At 39.5% G+C, this 19,429-nt stretch overlaps 1 protein-coding gene across 35 annotated transcripts in view; it reads right to left on the bottom strand.

The window, feature by feature from the left end:
• ROBO2 (roundabout guidance receptor 2) overlaps window positions 1-19,429 on the bottom strand; it is a 931,286-nt gene that overhangs the window by 36,615 nt on the left and 875,242 nt on the right. For 24 of the 35 annotated variants that reach the window (XM_080591484.1, XM_080591503.1, XM_080591502.1 and 21 more), the window contains 5 exons: window positions 19,263-19,390; window positions 13,606-13,887; window positions 13,110-13,235; window positions 8,660-8,816; window positions 1,234-1,494 (listed from right to left, as the gene is read on the bottom strand). In XM_080591484.1, coding sequence (XP_080447610.1) covers window positions 1,234-1,494; window positions 8,660-8,816; window positions 13,110-13,235; window positions 13,606-13,887; window positions 19,263-19,390 — 954 coding nt within the window. The remainder of the gene's footprint in view (window positions 1-1,233; window positions 1,495-8,659; window positions 8,817-13,109; window positions 13,236-13,605; window positions 13,888-19,262; window positions 19,391-19,429) is intronic. The other 11 variants (XM_080591497.1, XM_080591485.1, XM_080591508.1 and 8 more) reach the window with 1 other exon arrangement.

Here is a 19,429-nt window from a genome sequence, read left to right as displayed (position 1 = left end):
CGTTATCCATTACCAGACTGGCACCTGCAGTTCACAGGGCATAGAAAGCGTAACAGCTGCAAAATGCAGCAGCAATTGCCTGTGCAGACAGGGTGTGCATCTGCGTGCTGGCTCACAAGCCAGCCACCTTCAAGAGGCCAGGTTTAGCTGCTGCCTGGGATTTGGGTCTGTCCCTCAGCAGGCTGGGCTCTGTGCTTGGCAGTGTGGCACCGCCGTGAGACCAAAGTACCCTGTTGATGGAGCGCAGATTGCAGACAAGCCTCCAGGCTTCGACGGTGTCCAGGGAAAACAGCTGGCTTTGATTTGGCACGGCTTGCCTACCTGCCTGGTCTATTTATGGTAGCTCAAGCTGAATAACTTCGTGGCTTTATTTACCAGTATGGAAAGCCTGCTTCCCCACTGGCAGCATGCCACTCGGTAACTATCTCTACTCCTGTCCTCTGAGAGTCTCGGGCTTTGTCTGGATATAAAAGTTTTTAAAGGACAACTGCCACTTAGGGAACATCCAGAAAGCAACTGACCTTCACCGCATCCCCATCTGGTGCAGACGACAAGTTCCTTTTCAGTCCCCAAAGAGACTGCTTCTGTTTGTTTTACAGGGGAAATGTTACTATGATATTTGCTTGCTCTTCCCTTAAATAGGCATAAAGCACTCTGAAATGCGAGATCCACTCTGTAAATTCTAACAACTTCCTTCCTGTCATTTCTGTTTTTTCCCTATGAATGAGAAAATTTTATGATGTTTCAAAATACAGTCAGATTTACAAATGCTTCATTCTCATGTGACAAGGAATAAAATCTGCCACATTGCTATTTCAAGTAGCTAGCATTATTTTTAAACAGAAATTTAGGTTCCCAGTATTATTGAAATTCTTAAAAAAAAATCATGCCTTTTGCTAGCTTGAAAAGAGAGTACTGTGAACTGCGTAAAAGTTGTCAGTAGGTGGGTGCTAACTTCTCAGTTGCATATATGCAGAATTCCAGAGGAATATTATTTTCACGTGTTTTTAGCCAAGATTTAACATATTGCCATGCATTATGGTTTCAAAAGCAACTACCAATGTTTAAGGCCTTTGCATTGTAGATACAGTTTTGCTGTTTCTTCTTCTATCTTATGGTTTTGGAAACATTACTGAAATGTTGTAGAGCACAGTTGATGTTTATGCCACCAAGGAATAGATTATTATCATGCTTCCAATTCTCAAGCTGCAGGTGCCCCCTTCAAACATTTACCATGTCTGCTTTGCTATATCAAACTGGTAGGCCCTGGTTAATTCATCAAGGTGGGCTTGAAGCATTGGCTGCATCTCCTCTCGTGGAGAAGGCGTGAGGGTTGCAGTTGACTGTTGCCCAAAGGAGATTGCGGGCGATGAAGCTACTCCTCGCACAGGAGGTGTGGGAACACGATCATCGTCTTCTTCAAGCTCATCCTCCATGCCCTGATGGAGGTAGGTCTGAACGGGCAAAGGCGGACACCAACCGTCACTGTCATATCTAAAACAAAAACCAAGTAAACTTAGTATATATTGAATCTCAGCTCTGAGGTGCAGCAGAGGATATACAGGATTTGTGCTACAGTTTGAACCCTCGCACACAGTGCGAGATTTAACATTTATTGGAAATAGGGTCATAATTGCTTAAATCCTCCTTAGTGATTCCATTTAATTTTTTCCCCACAACTGCTAAGCAACTTGAATAAGCTGTGCAACAAAAATAATTACAGATCCATTATCATATTTGTTAATGGCAATAAGATAATGTTCCCCCACAATCAGCAACAAAAATGAACTAACTCACTTCCTGAATCATTAACCTAGGAGAATGTATTGAAAATTGACCTAGACATGAAAATAGTAGCATTCTTAAAAGGCAAAGCGAGCTTTACACAGTTGCACTTATGTGCTTCCTTACGCCCGCCTTCCACTTTATTTTTCTGTACACTATTTGTTTTTTGGTTTGTAGTTTAAATAAAAAGCCACACTTTCCACATAAATTTTGGTCTTTCCACATAGTGTATAGGTATCTAGTATGACACATAACACATTCATGTCACAGCAGCACTGACCCTAAGCATACGCTATGCCGCAGTGCCAGCTGATAAGATACATCTTGCATGCATGTTGACAGCTCTACCAGCACCCCACCTCCTAACAAACATTCTTGGGACTTACCTAGACAGCGCTAAAGTTGTGAACACTTTCAATATACCTGCCCAAAGTAAATTCAAAGGTTAACAACCACCAGTGTTCTTCAATATTGAATTCTCTCCTCACATATAAGAAATGTTCTGATAGGTATTACATTTTTCTGGTTCAATTTTTAGTCTTACACTAAGGGCATAAGAAAGGAAGCAATATCTGATCAGGGCTAGAAACAGGCACTTTATAATCTTATAATCCTAAACTTGGCCAGTGATTTAGTCATTTCCTGTCTGTTCTTATCACAGACTTTTCAGTCCAGTACTGTATTACAGTACCATCCCAGGATCCTGTCCCTGCATCACCCAAAATATGTAGGCCCTAGTGACTGTTGAAATACCCTGAGCATTATCTCCCCAGAACAATTCCCTAATCTGAACACAACTTCTGTCTTAAACAGCTCTGCTGACAATCACACCACTCAAATCTTCTTTCTGTTCTTCACTCAAGTCACACCACTGTCTATTCTTCCCATCCTCAGCACATCCACTCTGCAGTCCCTTGAGCATCTGCACACATTTCTTAACTCCCAGTGTATTCCAAAATACCTCAGGATAGACAGCTCTTTTGAAAAGACAAGCAGACAACCAAGCTCTCACAGCTCCTTCACTGTCAAATCATCTCATACTCTAAAGGCCATTCCCCAAGCATCATCTAAGTCACATCTTCTTTCTACCTTCAAGGATTCTAGACAAGGTACACCCTTTTGTCTGCAATACAGTAAACCACGCATTGAGTTATAGAGTTAATTTCTCAAAGCTTTTTTAAGGTTCCTTATTTGGAAAGAATCACCAATTTACCAGAGAAAAATGAATCATAGCCTATTTTCTCCTGTAAGGAGCTAGGTTAGAAAATGGCTGGGAACAGAGAAGTTTCATAATCTGTACTATGAACAGAAGATCGACTTTAAGCAAAAACAAAGATTTCTAAAATTAACTAAAATTCCTTTTCCTTATTCTAAAGTCTGTAGGCTGTATTTGAGAGTACAGATTCAAATCTGGCTTAATCAGATGGAAGACTGTGGAAAATACATCTTGTAATTAAAGCTGGTGTCACTTTAAATCTATATCTAGATGTAACCATACACAGATACACACACAAGTTATGTATACATAGGGACAAATGAATGCTGCGTCTTAACAGTTGGCATTAGGAGCTATGAGTGACTGATCCATTACCATTTTCATAACATGGAATTTTAAGAAAACGTTATATGATATAAATTTGACTGCTTAGGAGATGGTTAGGGTATTACTAGCTCTAATTTCTCTTTCCTAGCAATATTTACTCATGACACTGCCACCTAAGGGTGAAGAGACCATCCTAACTTGTGCTGCTAAAAATTTACAGTGCAACAGATCTGACATTTACTTTTACACTCTCAACCTCATGCTTCGTGTAATGGCTTCTTTAAAAGGGGCAGGGCTGTAAGAGACTCCTTAGTGGCTTTCCGATAATGCATAAATGAGCTTTCGATGTACTCTCCCCTACTTGTTTCAAACCCCCAAATGTTCAGCTTTGTTTATTCCTTAACAAGAAGGTTCTGCACAACTACTGATCTTCACATAGGTTTTATTTGAAACAGAAAGGAGCCTAAGCCTGAAGCTTAGGACACTGAGATTCAAAATTTCAGGTATGAGAATGTTTGCCTTTATAATGTAAAATGTCCAAAAAGCCACCAATTATACAATGCATTTAACCAAAAATAAACCTGCAAGGAAAAGCAAGCAAACCTAACAGATTATCATCTGTATATAGTAACTACATAAATTATACAGTAAGTTAAATTTCTGGAACCACCACAGTGAATATTACAGAATCACAGAATCACAGAATCATCTAGGTTGGAAGAGACCTCCAAGATCACCTAGTCCAACCTCTGACCTAACACTAACAAGTTCTTCACTAAACCATATCGCTAAGCTCAACATCTAAACAGCTTTTAAAGACCTCCAGGGATGGTGACTCAACCACCTCCCTGGGCAGCCCATTCCAATGCCTAACAACCCTTTCCGTAAAGAAGTTTTTCCTAATATCCAACCTAAACCTCCCCTGTCACAACTTTACCCCATTCCCCCTCGTCCTGTCACCAGGCACGTGGGAGAATAGACCAACCCCCACCTCGCTACAGCCTCCTTTAAGGTACCTGTAGAGAGCGATAAGGTCACCCCTGAGCCTCCTCTTCTCCAGGCTGAACAACCCCAGCTCCCTCAGCCGCTCCTCGTAAGACTTGTTCTCCAGACCCCTCACCAGCTTCGTTGCCCTTCTCTGGACTCGCTCGAGCACCTCCATGTCCTTCTTGTAGTGAGGGGCCCAACACTGAACACAGTACTCAAGGTGCGGCCTCACCAGAGCCGAGTACAGGGGGACAATCACTTCCCTAGACCTGCTGGCCCCACTGCTTCTTATGCAAGCCAGGAAGCTGTTGGCCTTCTTGGCCACCTGAGCACAGTGCCGACTCATATTCAGCCAACTATCAACCAATACTCCCAGGTCCTTCTCGGCCAGGCAGCTTTCCAGCCACTCATCTCCCAGCCTGTAGCTCTGCTTGGGGTTGTTGCGCCCCAGGTGCAGGACCCGGCACTTGGCCTTGTTGAACTTCATGCAGTTGACCTCAGCCCATTGGTCCAGCCTATCCAGATCCTCCTGCAGAGCCTTCCTTCCCTCGAGCAGATCGACACACGCACCTAACTTGGTGTCATCTGCAAACTTACTGAGGGTGCACTCGATCCCCTCATCCAGGTCATCGATAAAGATATTATAGAGGACTGGCCCCAGTACCGAGCCCTGGGGGACTCCACTAGTGACCGGCCTCCAACTGGATTTGACTCCATTCACCACAACTCTTTGGGCCCGGCCATCCAGCCAGTTTTTAACCCAACAAAGCGTACGCCAGTCCAAGCCCCAAGCAGCCAGTTTCTTGAGGAGAATGTTGTGGGAAACGGTGTCAAAAGCCTTACTGAAATCAAGGTAGACCACATCCACAGCCTTTCCCTCATCCACTAAGCATGTCACTTTGTCATAGGAGATTAGGTTCGTCAAGCAGGACCTGCCTTTTTTAAACCCATGCTGACTGGGCCTGATTGCCTGCTTCCCTGTAAGTGCCGCATCCATGTTCTTTTTGATTCCCCGAGTAAATACAGCTTGGAAAAATGCAACCTTTTTCAAAATGTAACCTTTTGCAAATACTTCTCATTAAATTCCAAACACCTTAATTTCAATAGGGACCTCTGACAGTAATTTCATAATAATCAATTGTAAGTCCTTAAATATGTTCTGTTGGACAAACATGAAACTTTACATTTCTAATATTTTTATTTTATTCTTAGCACTTTAATTCTATATTAATCTTTTTCTGTTAAAAAGCATGGTTCATTACATTGACAGTGCTTCGTCTTCAAAATAAAAAATAGGTGATAGGTGATAGGGAACATTCTATAAGAATTCTGGTTCAATACAAACATGGTTGCAGGAGAGAAAGCTTCCCTCTCTAGGCCCTGCAAGAAAGCATTTTTTTTTTTTTTAATGTAAAAGGTATTATCTTCTATACTTTTTCTAAAGAAAACTACTATCACATATATTGACATCCAGCAGCTAATACTCTGTTTTAAGGTGTGATCAATAGTAAGAAATAAAAATAACAAATATTAACTATATGAAGACTGCCTTTTCCAGGGTTGGCTCAAGATCATGCATATTACTGGTGAAAAAAAAATATAAATAGATGATAAAGAAGAAGAAAGAAGCATTTCCCTACTGTTGAGCTCATTATATAAAACCAATCAAAAGCATCTTCTCTGTAAAAGGCGGAAAGGGAAAGTTTGATTGGAAGCTACTACAGAAGAACAGAAATTTCAAACACCCTGAAGTATATACAAGTGAAAATTAAGGAAAACAGCAAGGAACAAGCACAGAGTTTGTAGAAAACTAGGAAGAAGGGGAAAGTTTCACAGAAAAGAGCTCACTAGGGAAACAACACTAATAAACAGACTTTCTGCACAGGTTCAACGGGAATGCAATACATCCCCAAATATACCATGTCACAAAAAATGGCTGCTTGGATTTACATATTCACCCTTTCTTATGTGTGTTGCAGTTCATGGAAAAATGGAGGTGAATGCAGACCTTGATTCTTCTGGGGACAAGATGGTAGAGAGAGTCAAGAATGTGGTTTTTTGTTTGTTTTTGTTTTTCTTCCCTTTATGATTAAGTTAGGTGACTTTTTTCTAACACTGCTATTGTGGATTATTTCTTAAATTTTTTTAGCCAACAGGCACTACTGTTAATATCTAGTAAGTAAAATCAGGTATCAAAATTGTTTAGTTTATTTGGGAAGTCATGCCAATGAAACTCACATTTGAATTCAAGAGTCATAGGAAGAGATGCACAGAAAAATAAGTATCTGTTTATATGCCAGATTCCTTGTTTTATTGCTCTAAATGTTCACCTTTTATATCACATTGTGAGAACTTTAACAAAGTCTTCATCTTTTCTGACTGGAAATTAATTTTTCATTTGTAATTCACAATATAATTATGTCTGCAAATAATTAATTTTAAAGTTAAAACACATTGAACTTATTATACATAGTATACATCAAAGAAAACCAAGAAAAACAAAACAGTTAAAAAATTAAAAAGAAAAGACATTTTAAAACTCAATATGTCAATATTAAATGGAGCATAAGGAATGCAGTCTATGATTCATACCATTTTAGCATGTTGAAAACCACAGAAACAAGATCAACGCCTGAATACAATATGGCTATTAGCAGTGGGTAGATCCTCAGGAAGTATGGGCATTGCAGCTTCATTGGGTTCATTGAAGCTTTTTACAAAATGCTGTAGCTCAGGACTGATATTGGAAGATTCTGTATTTGTCTTTGATTGGTAAAATGCACACTAGAAGATCTTGTTACAACTACTACTAATTTGAAAGATAAACAGAAGAAAAACTGAATTGTTGGGAACCTGTAACACTGGTGATTACCTTAAGCTTAGATAACCAGTGTTGTCTTGGTGACCAGTATAATTCCCTGTAGCTAGATAACAGATACTTTATGAAACTGAGGAGTCGAGCCCTGTGTCACAAGGGATTTCCCTAGAAGGTATTTCCATTTACCTTTTATGCTATTTCATTGTCCTTGAAGAAAATCCAAGTTGTTTGCCTTCTATAGCATAATTATTTTAGTGAAATCGCTGCACATGTGTTTTAAGGACATAAACTGATAAGGACAAATACTATATGGCTAAACCATCTTAAATTTATTTTAGCTTTTTATAACAGGATACAGAAAATAATGGCTATCTGCAATTTTTGCCTTGAGATTTAAACAATACTTACAACCAGTATGTAAATCCATTTTCCCTTACATTTACATTGGAATTCTAATTCTAATACAGCCTGAATGAACTTCATTTTAAAAGGAATTCAACTGACTTACAGTTAGTTACTGTTCAGTTTAAAAGTTGAAAGACTTTGCATAAATTAAAAAATTAACATTTAATTCTGATTTTCACCATAAAAGTAGCGTTGATCAATTCATGCTTACAAAGCAGATAGCACTTGAAATATTTTTATTCAGTAAAGCTATTACAATGATTTTTAAAACATAAGCTTCATCCTTAGGAAATATTGATTAATCCATGTATTTAAACAGGCAGATTTGTCCCAGACCGAACTCTAATGTTTCTCAAAGGCTCCAACAGTGTTGATCACAGTAAACTATTTTTTTTTAATATATTCTGATTTTCCTTCAGAGTTTGATAATCTGGTATTTCATGTAATTTCACATTATAAAAAGCATAATTGTTCTCTGTGCAGGAAATGTCTCTTTCCTCTTATTTACTACTTTCTATGTCATTTTGTGTCTTTAAGAACAAGTTTAAGCTATCCAAAAAATAAGTGTAAGGTTCCAGCTCAAGAGTTGTTTAAATTCAAAAAATGCCTACAAATAACATGCCTTCCTCAACTGCGAAATTTCTTCTAAGAGCTGATGAGAAGATTATCGTCCACTGGTTGATCTTCAAAAATTAATCCAATTTAGTTTGGGGTTTCTGTTCTGTTGGCTCCAATATTTCTAAACATCAAACCAGTGAAAAAATACAGGAGCCAGATTATGTCATCCTTACTCACTGAGTCCCATCATCTGCAAGCAGTCCCAACAGAATTCAATTAGGCTACCTGTGAAGTGAGATACTTCTCAGAATGAGTAAGCAGAGAAACCCTACATGATGATGAAGCAAGGTCACTTTTATTTCCATCTTCAGTCACTATCACAAGAAGCTATAATAATATTCCTCCTCCATAGCCTTCAATAGGTCTATAGGATAAGGCGCTCTCATTTGTTAAGCAAAATAGAATAACATTCTCATTTGGAAAAAAAAAGAAAAAAAAAAAAGAAAAAAGCCTCATTCCCACAAACCACAGACTTTTCTTCAACAGAAAAAGAAAAAAATTACCCTGCTTCTTGCTGATCCACCCCGTAGTGTTCCAGCTCTGTGCCTGGAAGCGGCTGCACAGGAGGGGGTGGGAGGGGAACACTGGCCCAATTTGAACCATTATTTTTCTGGGGTTTGGCAGTATTTTTGTTTTTCTTCTTTTTCCCTCCTTTGCCACCTGCAAAGGAAAAAAGAAAAATAAAATGTTTGAGATATGTGAAAAAAAGCTGGCTATTTTCATTTCTTTTAAAGAATTTGGATTCCAGATGGCATGCCCCAAAACAGAAGATGTATTTATATCTTAGCAGAATCAGTATCAATGTGCTAATGTTGTTAGAGGTTATAAATAATAATAGAATGGAAAAACATTCTGAATAAATGTTTAAAATCACTTTTTTTTAAATGTGAACTCCATATATTTGTACAAGAGTGCACAGCCAAGGAAAGACATATCTTGTTGCCTCAGAAATATATTTACTGATTTATTCATGTATGCTTTATGACTTCTTACACTCGCTGATGGATAAAAATATAATGGACCATAGCAAATTCTTTCAAATGTCAGAATCTGGTGTGCTTATAACACTGTTTTGCATAATCTCTTTCTGTGGAAAACACAGAGGTTAAGGACACAATCTTAAAAATTGTCATTAGACTCAAATTTTGTCAGCCAGAACAACAAGTGTAAGTTGTCAAAACCAAAAAGAAATGGTGTTTTGCTGATAGGAATTTACTAAGTTATATTTTTTTTAAATACCAGGAAGTCATTTGCAATATTTTAGGACTACCTGTTTCACAGGATTCAAATACCTTGTGCTGCTATAGAGAACAGGCTCTATTCCTGACATACAGCTCTAATGGAACAGCTTGAGGAAATGAATTGAGCAATGCATTTTACTTAAGCTCTCTTCTCTTATCATTCTTTTGACCACTTTTCCAGCTGAGACACTTCAGTTTGTGGGAAAGTGATCTTACAGAAAAAGCTCTCTTCCTACTTGTTTTGCTTCTTTTATTTTGCCTTGACCCTTTTTTTCTAGTCAGGAATTCACTAGTAGGAAGACTGGGACAAAAAAATATTTCAAATTCCTTGACTACTTCACAACCCATCTTTTGCCATTTTATCGAGGCTTTCAAACTGGATTGTTGGATGGAAGAATGGTTTGTCATATATGCTTTTCCAGTGGGGTACCCAGCTAGCAGTTACTCCTGCCTTGCCTGTTGCAGAAAGCACAGTCTAATCCAGTTAACACAGCGTCATCTCATGCTGATTTATAGGGATTAGACAAAAAATTTAAAAAAATCTCAACAGTAATTAATCAAAAAAGCCACAACTGACTTGTAAGGCATGGTGGCATTGTGTAGCACCACCTTCTATGTCACGGTCTTAGTTTTAGGCACATCCAGAAGGAGGTGCAATTCTGGTAACATAGACAAGCACTTGTCACAGGGCTTTTGGTCTAAAAGACAATGGCTCTCTTCTGTTATCTCCAGCTGTCAGCTGAACCAAAAAAAAGAAGGAATAGAGAGGGAAGGAACAACATGACTGTGTGACTTCTCTTTTCACCTCCTGTTATGGCTGCTAGAGCCAGGGCAATGAGTCCGGCAAGGTTTCTAATCAGCCTGTCTGGCAGCAGATTGCAATTTGCTTTCCACTACTGAATTCCAGACCAGAGCTCTTCCTTGCTTGTGTTGGAGTTTTTACAGTAAGTCCAGCCAAGATCCTGTCATTCACTATGTGGGAACTGAACTGATATTCCATCTAGTAGGCTGCAAGACAGGCTCTTCTCTCCTTTTGCAGCCTGGCAGAGAGGAAGGCTTTCTTGAAAAGGGAAAGAACATTTTGATCAACAGTAAAGAAACTCCAATGATGGTGGCAATGGAGGAACAAATACATGAAACTTCTGCAGGGCAAACAAAGCTTTCAAAGCACAGGTATGGGGGAAAGCGGAGTTAGAAGAAGGAAGGATGTGAATTTAAATTTGTAGGGAAAATTTAGAAAAGTCAGAAGGATCAGGAGCAAATAACAGCTAAGGCAGGAGTGGCGTCTTTGGGAGAAAAGCATATGCATAAGTGTGTATGTGTGTGTATCACAGGGGATTTAAACTAAGAGTACTCAAGGAAGAGAAATGGAGAGATCTTCAGCTTAGAGACTAGTTGAGTTGGAGAGGGAGATTTTGAAAGTATAGCATGTTGGTAATCTGAGGAGAGTGGTAAAATGGAGATTGGATGTGTGGGGTGCTAGATTCAACTGGATTTAGGGTGGGGTTGCAAAGAAAGGTCAAAGGTAACAGAGCTATTAGAAAGGGTGAAGCAGAGATCTGATCTCAAATGAAGAAATAAAAGAAAGGAAGTCCAAGGTCATTACTGGTAGGGAAAGCAGCCTACGCTGTACAGTTGGGCAGGAGATTTCTCTTCTCCTATCCTCATGGGCAGAATTACTCCACTGTCAGACTAGCGGAACCTCATAGACATAATGCCTGATGTGTGTTTGAAACACAGAAGCCTTGTTTCCCCATAGCGATGATGCTTGATATTTCAGTGTCTCCTCACACTGAAATTCAATTATATCGTTTAAATCTCTAGATGATTCAGGTCCTGGAAAAAGAATTTTCCAGTTGGCCTGATGATCACAGCACAGACATAAGGTGGGAGCTGTGCAAAGTACAGCCACAAAACTTCCCTACCTCACAAAGCAGTTGAGTGTTGAGCTATTTTTCATTCCACATTACAGTGAGATTTTTCATAATATTCATTGGAGATAGAAGAGAGACTTAGTCAGAATAATATGTAGTACTTACTGCAGAAGTGAGAGAACAAGTCCCTGCTCACCCTGATAGGACTAGGTAATCAAAGCTGGTCTCTTACTCCAATAATGCTCTAATTATCAGACTATTTGAAGGTCTCTCCCAACTTCTCATGTATTACAGAGATAATTAGTCTGTACTACAGACATAATTAGTGAGCAAGGGAGAGCAAAATACTGACTCTGTAGTCCAGTAGTCTGACACTCATCTAAGCCATGGGACATCCAGATGTGAGCTGTTTTGATCACAACAGGAGTAGTCTGGCCATAGAAAAGCAGGTTACCAGAAGTCTCCTTGTCTCATCAAAAATTGTACTTCAAGCTGAGAAATACTACACAAAACATGTTTCACTTGAAATATTTTTTCAAAGTCCAGCTTTTGATCAACTGGCATTTTCTAACAAAAAACTTCAATTGTATCTTCTCAGAAAGTTCTCAGGAACCTGTAGCTGTCAACACATCTAAAGTGTGATACTACCCTCTGATAACTGGCACATATGTACCTGAGCATATCAATTTCTGCATTTTCATGTAGCCACAGGAGCAAGCTAATTTCCTAAGCCTCATGTTAACACACCTCACATACAAGGAACAAGAACCATTCCTGAAGTGTCATATGAACTCAGCTCTCACATACCTCTCTGTCAGAGCTATAAATCTATTTTTCAATCTCAGCTAATATTACCCACGAGAACACAAGATTTGCAAATACCTTTGCCTATCTGCAGTATGGGCCAATGTTTATAGGCTTCAAATCTCGACACTCAATTTGAATAGTCATTTAAATTGACATAAAGAAGCCATTTCTAGAGTTTATCTGTTACTGTTGTGATTGCTCCATCTTATAGTGGAAATTCAAAAGGCTATGGATTTAATAGGAATTTGAAACTGAAGTCCCTTCAGCTCTCTCATATTTTGGTTATGTATAATAGCAGACTTTCATTTTAATTGCTGGCTTTTCAGTTTTCATCTTGAAAAAAAAATACATAATTATATAAAAAAAAGCAACAAGTAAGCAAAATTAAAGAAATCAAGAAAAAGGTGTATTTAAATATAATATGCAATCACACATATTACAATCATTTTCATCCAATGAAAATGTGTCATGTTTCCAATATAACATGCAGCACACACATGAAATTTACATTCTGTTTGTATGCAGACTTGGTGCATTTTTTGAAACCTTAATCATCTTGGAGGGCCTACTTTTATCTCTGAGTTTCTTGATTGAAATACAGCATTTACAAACAGCTCATGGGAGTGGTGAATCTGTTAACAACTCAACAAAAATATTAATCTCCTCATGAAGTTCGTTGTGGGGTTGCCTATAATCTGAGGACTGATGTGGAAACATATTCACACTACGAACTGTGGTATCAGGGAAAGGACATGACAAGGCAAGCTTTGCAATTGTGCTGACAAGTGCTGGGCACAATGGCTGGAAGGATTCTCCAATTAGCTCCATAGTTTTTGCAGAAGACATTTTGGGGTTTTCTGGGGCTTTTATTTTTTTTGTTAGAGACCGACATGACACCTTTCACCGACGTCCCAGTGGGCAGGCAAGCTCACACCTATCTGCAACATGAGTCTGGGAGGTTTCCTGCCTCCCTGGTGAGATGCTGATGAACACCCCTCCGTCCCTCACCCACCCACGGCGGTGGAACCAACCTGAGAGGCTGCCACTCCTTTCGGAGCTGTTGTGGGAGCTGGTGGTGCTGAAATCCTGTGACTGGTTGTGTGGTAATCTATTAGCCAATCCCTCAGCCACGCGGTAGTCAGGGATGTAAAGCAAGGCTAAGGGTTAAAGGGCAAAGGTCACAGTGGCATCGTGTGATTAGTTGACAGCACAAGCACATGCAACACATGCAGTTAGCAAGTCAGCGGCAGATGTGGTGGGGCCGCGAGTTTTGATTTTTTTGTTAATGTATACCTGTCCTAGCCTAAGGGAAGGCATATGGGTTGGTGATTATCACAGGACAAAGAGAACTAAAAGCACAGAACACTATATTTTGTGACTGCGTGAGTTTCAGCATGCATGCAAGGTGTATAAACATTAGTTACAGTAAATATGAGCAGTGTCTCACATGCTAAAAAGGCTTTGCTAATTCATGCAAAATGATATGGTATAAATCCAAGGGCTCTGGAAAATAAGAGCTGTAATTACCATTGTTGCCTTTGCCTTGGTCTGGGAGAGAGTAACCAAATCCTATCAGGTCATTTTTTTGCTGAATTGAGCTCTTCCACTGAGGATCAGGTAAGTCGACTGCCAACTCATGGATGCTGTTGGAATGCAGTATCTGGGTGGTGGCATATGGTGTAGCTTGCGTTATTTGGCTGGAACTGTTGTAACTAGTTTTTGTGGTGAAGTCAATGCTGCTGTAAATGGCTCCATCAGAAAGCATAGTAGCAGTTTTATCTCCTTGCCCCGGCACTGGTGGCAGCACATCTGTGGTGAGCACAGGGGAATGAAACAAATCATTGATGCACAGGAAGCCTGAAAGTATCAAGGTTTAAGATGAAAAATAAATGTGTCATTTTGCACGTTTGCATTTCAGCTGAGACAGGTCCATGAGCCAACGAAGGGAAGATGATATACAACCAATGCCAAGCTATCAGCATCTGTGACAGGCCTACCACTTGTCCTTCACGTCTCACTGCCTAAAACCATCTTTTTTTTCCATACCTTCAACTGTGAAAGTGAAGTTTGGAATATTTCTCTACTGAAGAACGTTTTCAATTGTTCATTCTATGTCAGAACCAATGAAACTGTCTGGGCTTCAGGGAAATGATGAAAGGGGTGAATCTACAAATCACAGAGGAAACTTTCCCAGCAAATATGTAGCAAAACTCTTAAATGGATGCCAAAGGTCTCAAAGTAATTTTTTAAGGCCATCACCTTGACTTCCTTCAAGTTTTATGCATCAGCTTATCTAATTTTCTTTTTGACATTAGCTAGTATATTTCTCCTTTTCAACAAAAGAAAAACCTGACAAAAACAAGTTGTTCCTGAAATGTGAAAGAAAATCTCTTATATTGAAGGGATTTAAGTGATCAGTCTCTTAAAATGACAAAGCAGTCTTGATAACGGAGAACAACTTGTTCAAATACTCCAGTACATTTACCTGAAAAACAACAGTACAGCATATTTACTTAAATATCTATTGACTTTTCTATATCTTTTGAATCCTATCACACACCACAATTTGTACTTTTAATTGGTTAGATTGGCAGTCTCCTCACTAAACATTGCAGTGACATTTTCTGGTGGAATACTAGATTTGGATGTTGAGACTACTGAAGCGTGAAGAACGTAATGATGATCGGCACAATGTCCCAAGGAGAACCACTGCTCAGCAAATAACCCTCCTCTTGTTCTTTCAGAGGTCAATTATTTCAAATGCTGCTACTTTTACAAACTATTTAGACTCTGAAAAGATGAAATAATTCTGGAATCTATGTGTTAGAAAAGTGCATCATTTATATGCCATTTGCTCTATACAGTCTGATGGCAGATAGAGGTTCCAACTGGTGGACAGTAATTGAGATAACGCATAGTCTTATTAGCAAGGATGTTCAGATCCCATTTTAAGTATCGCAGAATTTTACATACATTAGGCTCCAAAGAGAAAAGAGAAGGGTTTCTGAGGCTCCATGCCAGACTCAGAAACAGGTGCTCTACAACCTAATACAACATAGCTGGCCTCACTGTCTCAGGATTTTTCAAACAAGATATGATAGCACAGCTTCCTCCCACTGTTTTGTTTCTTTTTTTTTTTTTTTCCTGGGTTGACCACTTAGACCTCAGAACGACTTTCTATTGTATGCATGTGTGCAACACTGAATATTTAAATATGAACCTTAACATCTGCAGTCTCAGGGTAACAACGTAATATTAGCAATTAATAAGTCAATAACAAGTTTTCAGTAGGACACAGAAACAGAGATTAAATTTGAGTCTTCTTATAGAGTCATAGAACGGCTCAGGTTGGAAGGGATCTTAAAGATCATCTAGTTCCAACCCCCCTGCCATGGGCAGTGATATTACCCACTAGATCAGGTTGTCCAGGGCCTCGTCCAACCTGGCCTTGAACACCTCCAGGATGGGGCATCCACAGCTTCTCTGGGCGACCTCTTCCAGTGCCTCACTACCCTAACAGTGAATAATTTCCTCCTAATGCCTAATCTAAATCTCCCCTCTTTTAGTTTAAAACCATTCCCTCTTGTCCTATCATTATTTGTCTGAGCAAAAAGTTGCTCTCCATCTTTTTTATAAGACCCCTTTAAGTACTGAAAAGCTGAAATAAGGTCACCCCGGAGCCTTCCCTTCTTCAGGCTGAACATCCCCAGCTCTCTCAGCCTTTCTTCATAGGAGAGGTGCTCCAGCCCTCTGATCATCTTCATGGACCTCCTCTGGACCCGCTCTAATTGGTCCACATCTTTCTTGTGCTGGGGGCCCCAGACCTGGACACAGCACTCCAAGGTGGGCCTCACAAGGGCAGAGCAGAGGGGAACAATCACCTCCTTTGACCTGCTGGCTACTCCTCTGTTGATGCAGCCCAGGACACAGTTGACCTTCTTGGCTGCAAGCTGATACTGATGGCTCATGTCAAGTTTTTTGTGGACTAGAACCCCCAAGTCTTTCTCTGCAGGGCTGCTCTCAAGGACTTCTTTTCCCAGTCTTTGCTCATGTCTGGGATTGCCCCAACCCAGATGCAGCACCTTGCACTTGGACTTGTTGAACCTCATTCGGTTCACATGGGCCCACTTCTCCAGCTTGTCCAGGTCCCTTTGGATGGCATCTCTTCCTTCTATTGTATCAACTGCACCACTCAGCTCAGTTTTATCTGCAGATTTGCTGAGGGTGCACTCAATCCCACTGTCTATGCTGTTGATAAAGATATTAAACAGCATCAGTCCCAGGACAGACCCCTGTGGGACACCAGTCATCACTGGCCTCCACCTGGACAAAGAGCCATTGACCACCACTCTCTGGGTGTGACTTTCAAGTCAATTCCTTATCCATTGCATGGTCCACCCATCAAATCCATATCTCTCCAATTTGGAGATCAGGATGTTATGTGGGACTATTGTTAGAATTTATTTTTGCAAGCAACAACAGGGGGATGGGAACCATCACATACTCAAAATACCTAAATTATATTGACTTATATCTGCAGAAAAAAATTAAGTGCAAAAAAAGTTATGATTAATGCAAACTACAGGTCATCTCTCAAACCCAGGTTATTACTATCTATCTGCATGTATCCACTGTGTTGTATACACGTGCCCAGGTAGCCAGGGGCAATATACAATCACAAAAACATCTACGTGCAAATGCAGAATGAGATGTGAGAGACAAGTGCAGTTCTACTCTACATGTATTTCATCCACATTATAAAGATTCAACCTTTCCACAATTGGCTTAATCAAAACATCACAGAAACACGGGACGACTGAGGTTTGAAGGGACCTCTGGAGGTCATCTGGTTCTATTCCCTTGCTCAAACAGGGCCACCTTGGACAGGTTGTCCAGGACCATGTCCATACAACTTTTGGCTATCTCCAAGGACTGCACAGCCTCTCTGGCCAGCCTCTACCAGTGCTCTGTCACCCACACAGTGAAGAAGTTTTTCCCAATATACAGACAGAATCTCTTGTGTTCCAGTTGTACCCATTGCATCTTGTCCACGCACTAGGCACCACTGAAAATAACCTGTGTCTTTCTTCTTTGTACCCTTCCTTCAGGTATTTATACACATTGATAAGATCCCCCCTGAGATTCCTCTTCTCCGGGCTGAACAGTCCCACTGGACTGAAATCCAACAGACTGAAATTTATTAAGTAAATTCTGTTGTTGGTGTACAAAATCAATCAAGTCCAGCTCAACATGCCTATGTTGGATCTGCAGACTGACAGAACTAAACATTAGCAAAATGCTTGTCTCTCTCAAGTAATCAGAAATAAATCTATCTTTTAGAGCACATTTCTGGTTGCTGAAGAGGTGTCATCTCTAGATAGTCCTTTTTGAATGGAGAACTATACATTTGCACAGGCTTGAAAGGAAAGCTGCATAGTTTCCCACCAGCCAAGGATTTTCAGTCTGTCTTACTAATAAACTAAAGTTCTCCAGACTTTCTGGAAATTTTCAATACAACCACAATTACTTTTTTAAACTCAGAGAGACATATACAATAAGCACTCAAAGAGCTATTAAAGCACCATTTTACCAAGTGCCATAATCACCTAGTAAAAATCAAGTGTGATTTTCCCACCAAGCTGTCACAGCAGAAAAACCTCTGTACATTTAAGACCAAAGATGAACATACATTTCCCAATGGATATTTGCTACATTTCCCAATGGAGAGTTCCAAAAGTTCTCCAATATCCATCTTGTTTTGTAACTCTTGAGATAATTCAAATAGTTCTGAAGTACTTTCTGAAGGAATCTCTTTCTTGCTGACTCAGTACTATTTTGTGGTCTTATGTGATTCCAAACCTAACCTCTGCTTCCCACCCACAGCCTTGTTCTCAATTGCCAATCTGGGGCATAATGTGGATTTCACTCTTAAAGACAACATTAAAACTTCCCTCCTCAGTTTCTGCTCCAGAGTGAGCGATTGCCACCTTACTGTCTTCAGAATTCTTACAGGCCTTTAATATTACTCCAGACCTTTTAATCAGAAAAGAAGCCCGAGTACTATCTAAGCTGTTGAAACATATTAAAAGATATCTCACTTCAGATCCATCTACAATGCAGAAGCATCCAAACTTAACTGTTTCAATAGACAGGGATAAGTGGTCCCAAAACAGCCAGAATAAAAGTGTGAGCTGGACTGAAAAAAACATGGTTGGAATTAAGTTGCTGAAATTCCAAATATAACTGTTGCATTTCTTGGACAAATTTGGACCTATGCCTTATCCACCCTGAAGCCAAAAGCTTTAAAACATGCTTCCAATTTAAGTCTTATAGAACCAAATGCTAAAACAAAATGGTAATTTTTCTGTATTATGTGAGCTCATGAAAATATGGAAAAGTACTGAAGAGTTTTGTTGTGAATATCTTGAAAACAAAGAGGCTGGCAGATATTCAGTTGTCCTGTAACTATTATCAGAACTCTTGTTTACTTTATAATATTTTTGTAAGGCAAGAGCATTAAAACATTCTTATATGGAAAATGAATCCAGAATGCTCTAATGTAGTTTGAAATCAAAGTAATCAAACCACAGGGAAGAAGTTTTACACGGGAATGTATAACCAAAGTGAGGGACAGTTTTCAGAAGGCAGATTTTGTTACCACTCAAAATTAAATTCTTTTCACATTCATCACTTCAATGGTTTTATAGATTCTTTTTTTGCATTTTAATTTATTTTTAATATATAAAGTTGTCTGGGTTTTTGTATACTTATTCAGGTCTTAAAAACATTTACATACTCATTTATGCTAGGAAGTCTAACATAAGCATGTTCTTCCCATGTGCCCCAGGTCTCTGCTCTTACAATTGTCCTCTGTCCCTGGCTATACTGTCCTGCTCACATCCATGCAAAAGGGAACGGATCTCAGCAATAAGTAATTTCATCATGAGATGGTGCTCTGACCCTGTCTCACCACTGTGGGGTAAAATACAAAGTAAAACTATGTTTTAAAGAAAGAGAAGGAGACACAGCAAAATAGACATTTTAAAACCAATTTTAAAATCCAATCTTGAGCCAAACATAGAAAGAACTATAGCAGTATAAAAATATTACACAGCATTTATCTAGATGTTAACTAAGAGAAATCTATTTTATACTGTATAGTGACTTGATAAAATGAAACCAACCTCCACGACTGAAATTGCCAAGATCATTGGGTCCACTAGTGCTGTTGTTTACTGGCAGACTTGTGGCAGGCCAAGAGTCTGCAAGCCAAGGATAACTGGGGTCACTTGCATTCAACAGACCTGGTCGACTGAAGCAGAATAAAAATAAAATAAAATAATAAAAAATA

The sequence above is a fragment of the Anser brachyrhynchus genome (genome assembly GCF_964034855.1).
Source record: "Anser brachyrhynchus genome assembly, chromosome: 1".
Taxonomy (NCBI): domain Eukaryota; kingdom Metazoa; phylum Chordata; class Aves; order Anseriformes; family Anatidae; genus Anser; species Anser brachyrhynchus.
Note: the sequence above shows the minus strand (reverse complement) of the source record. Positions and strands in the feature narration are given on the sequence as shown.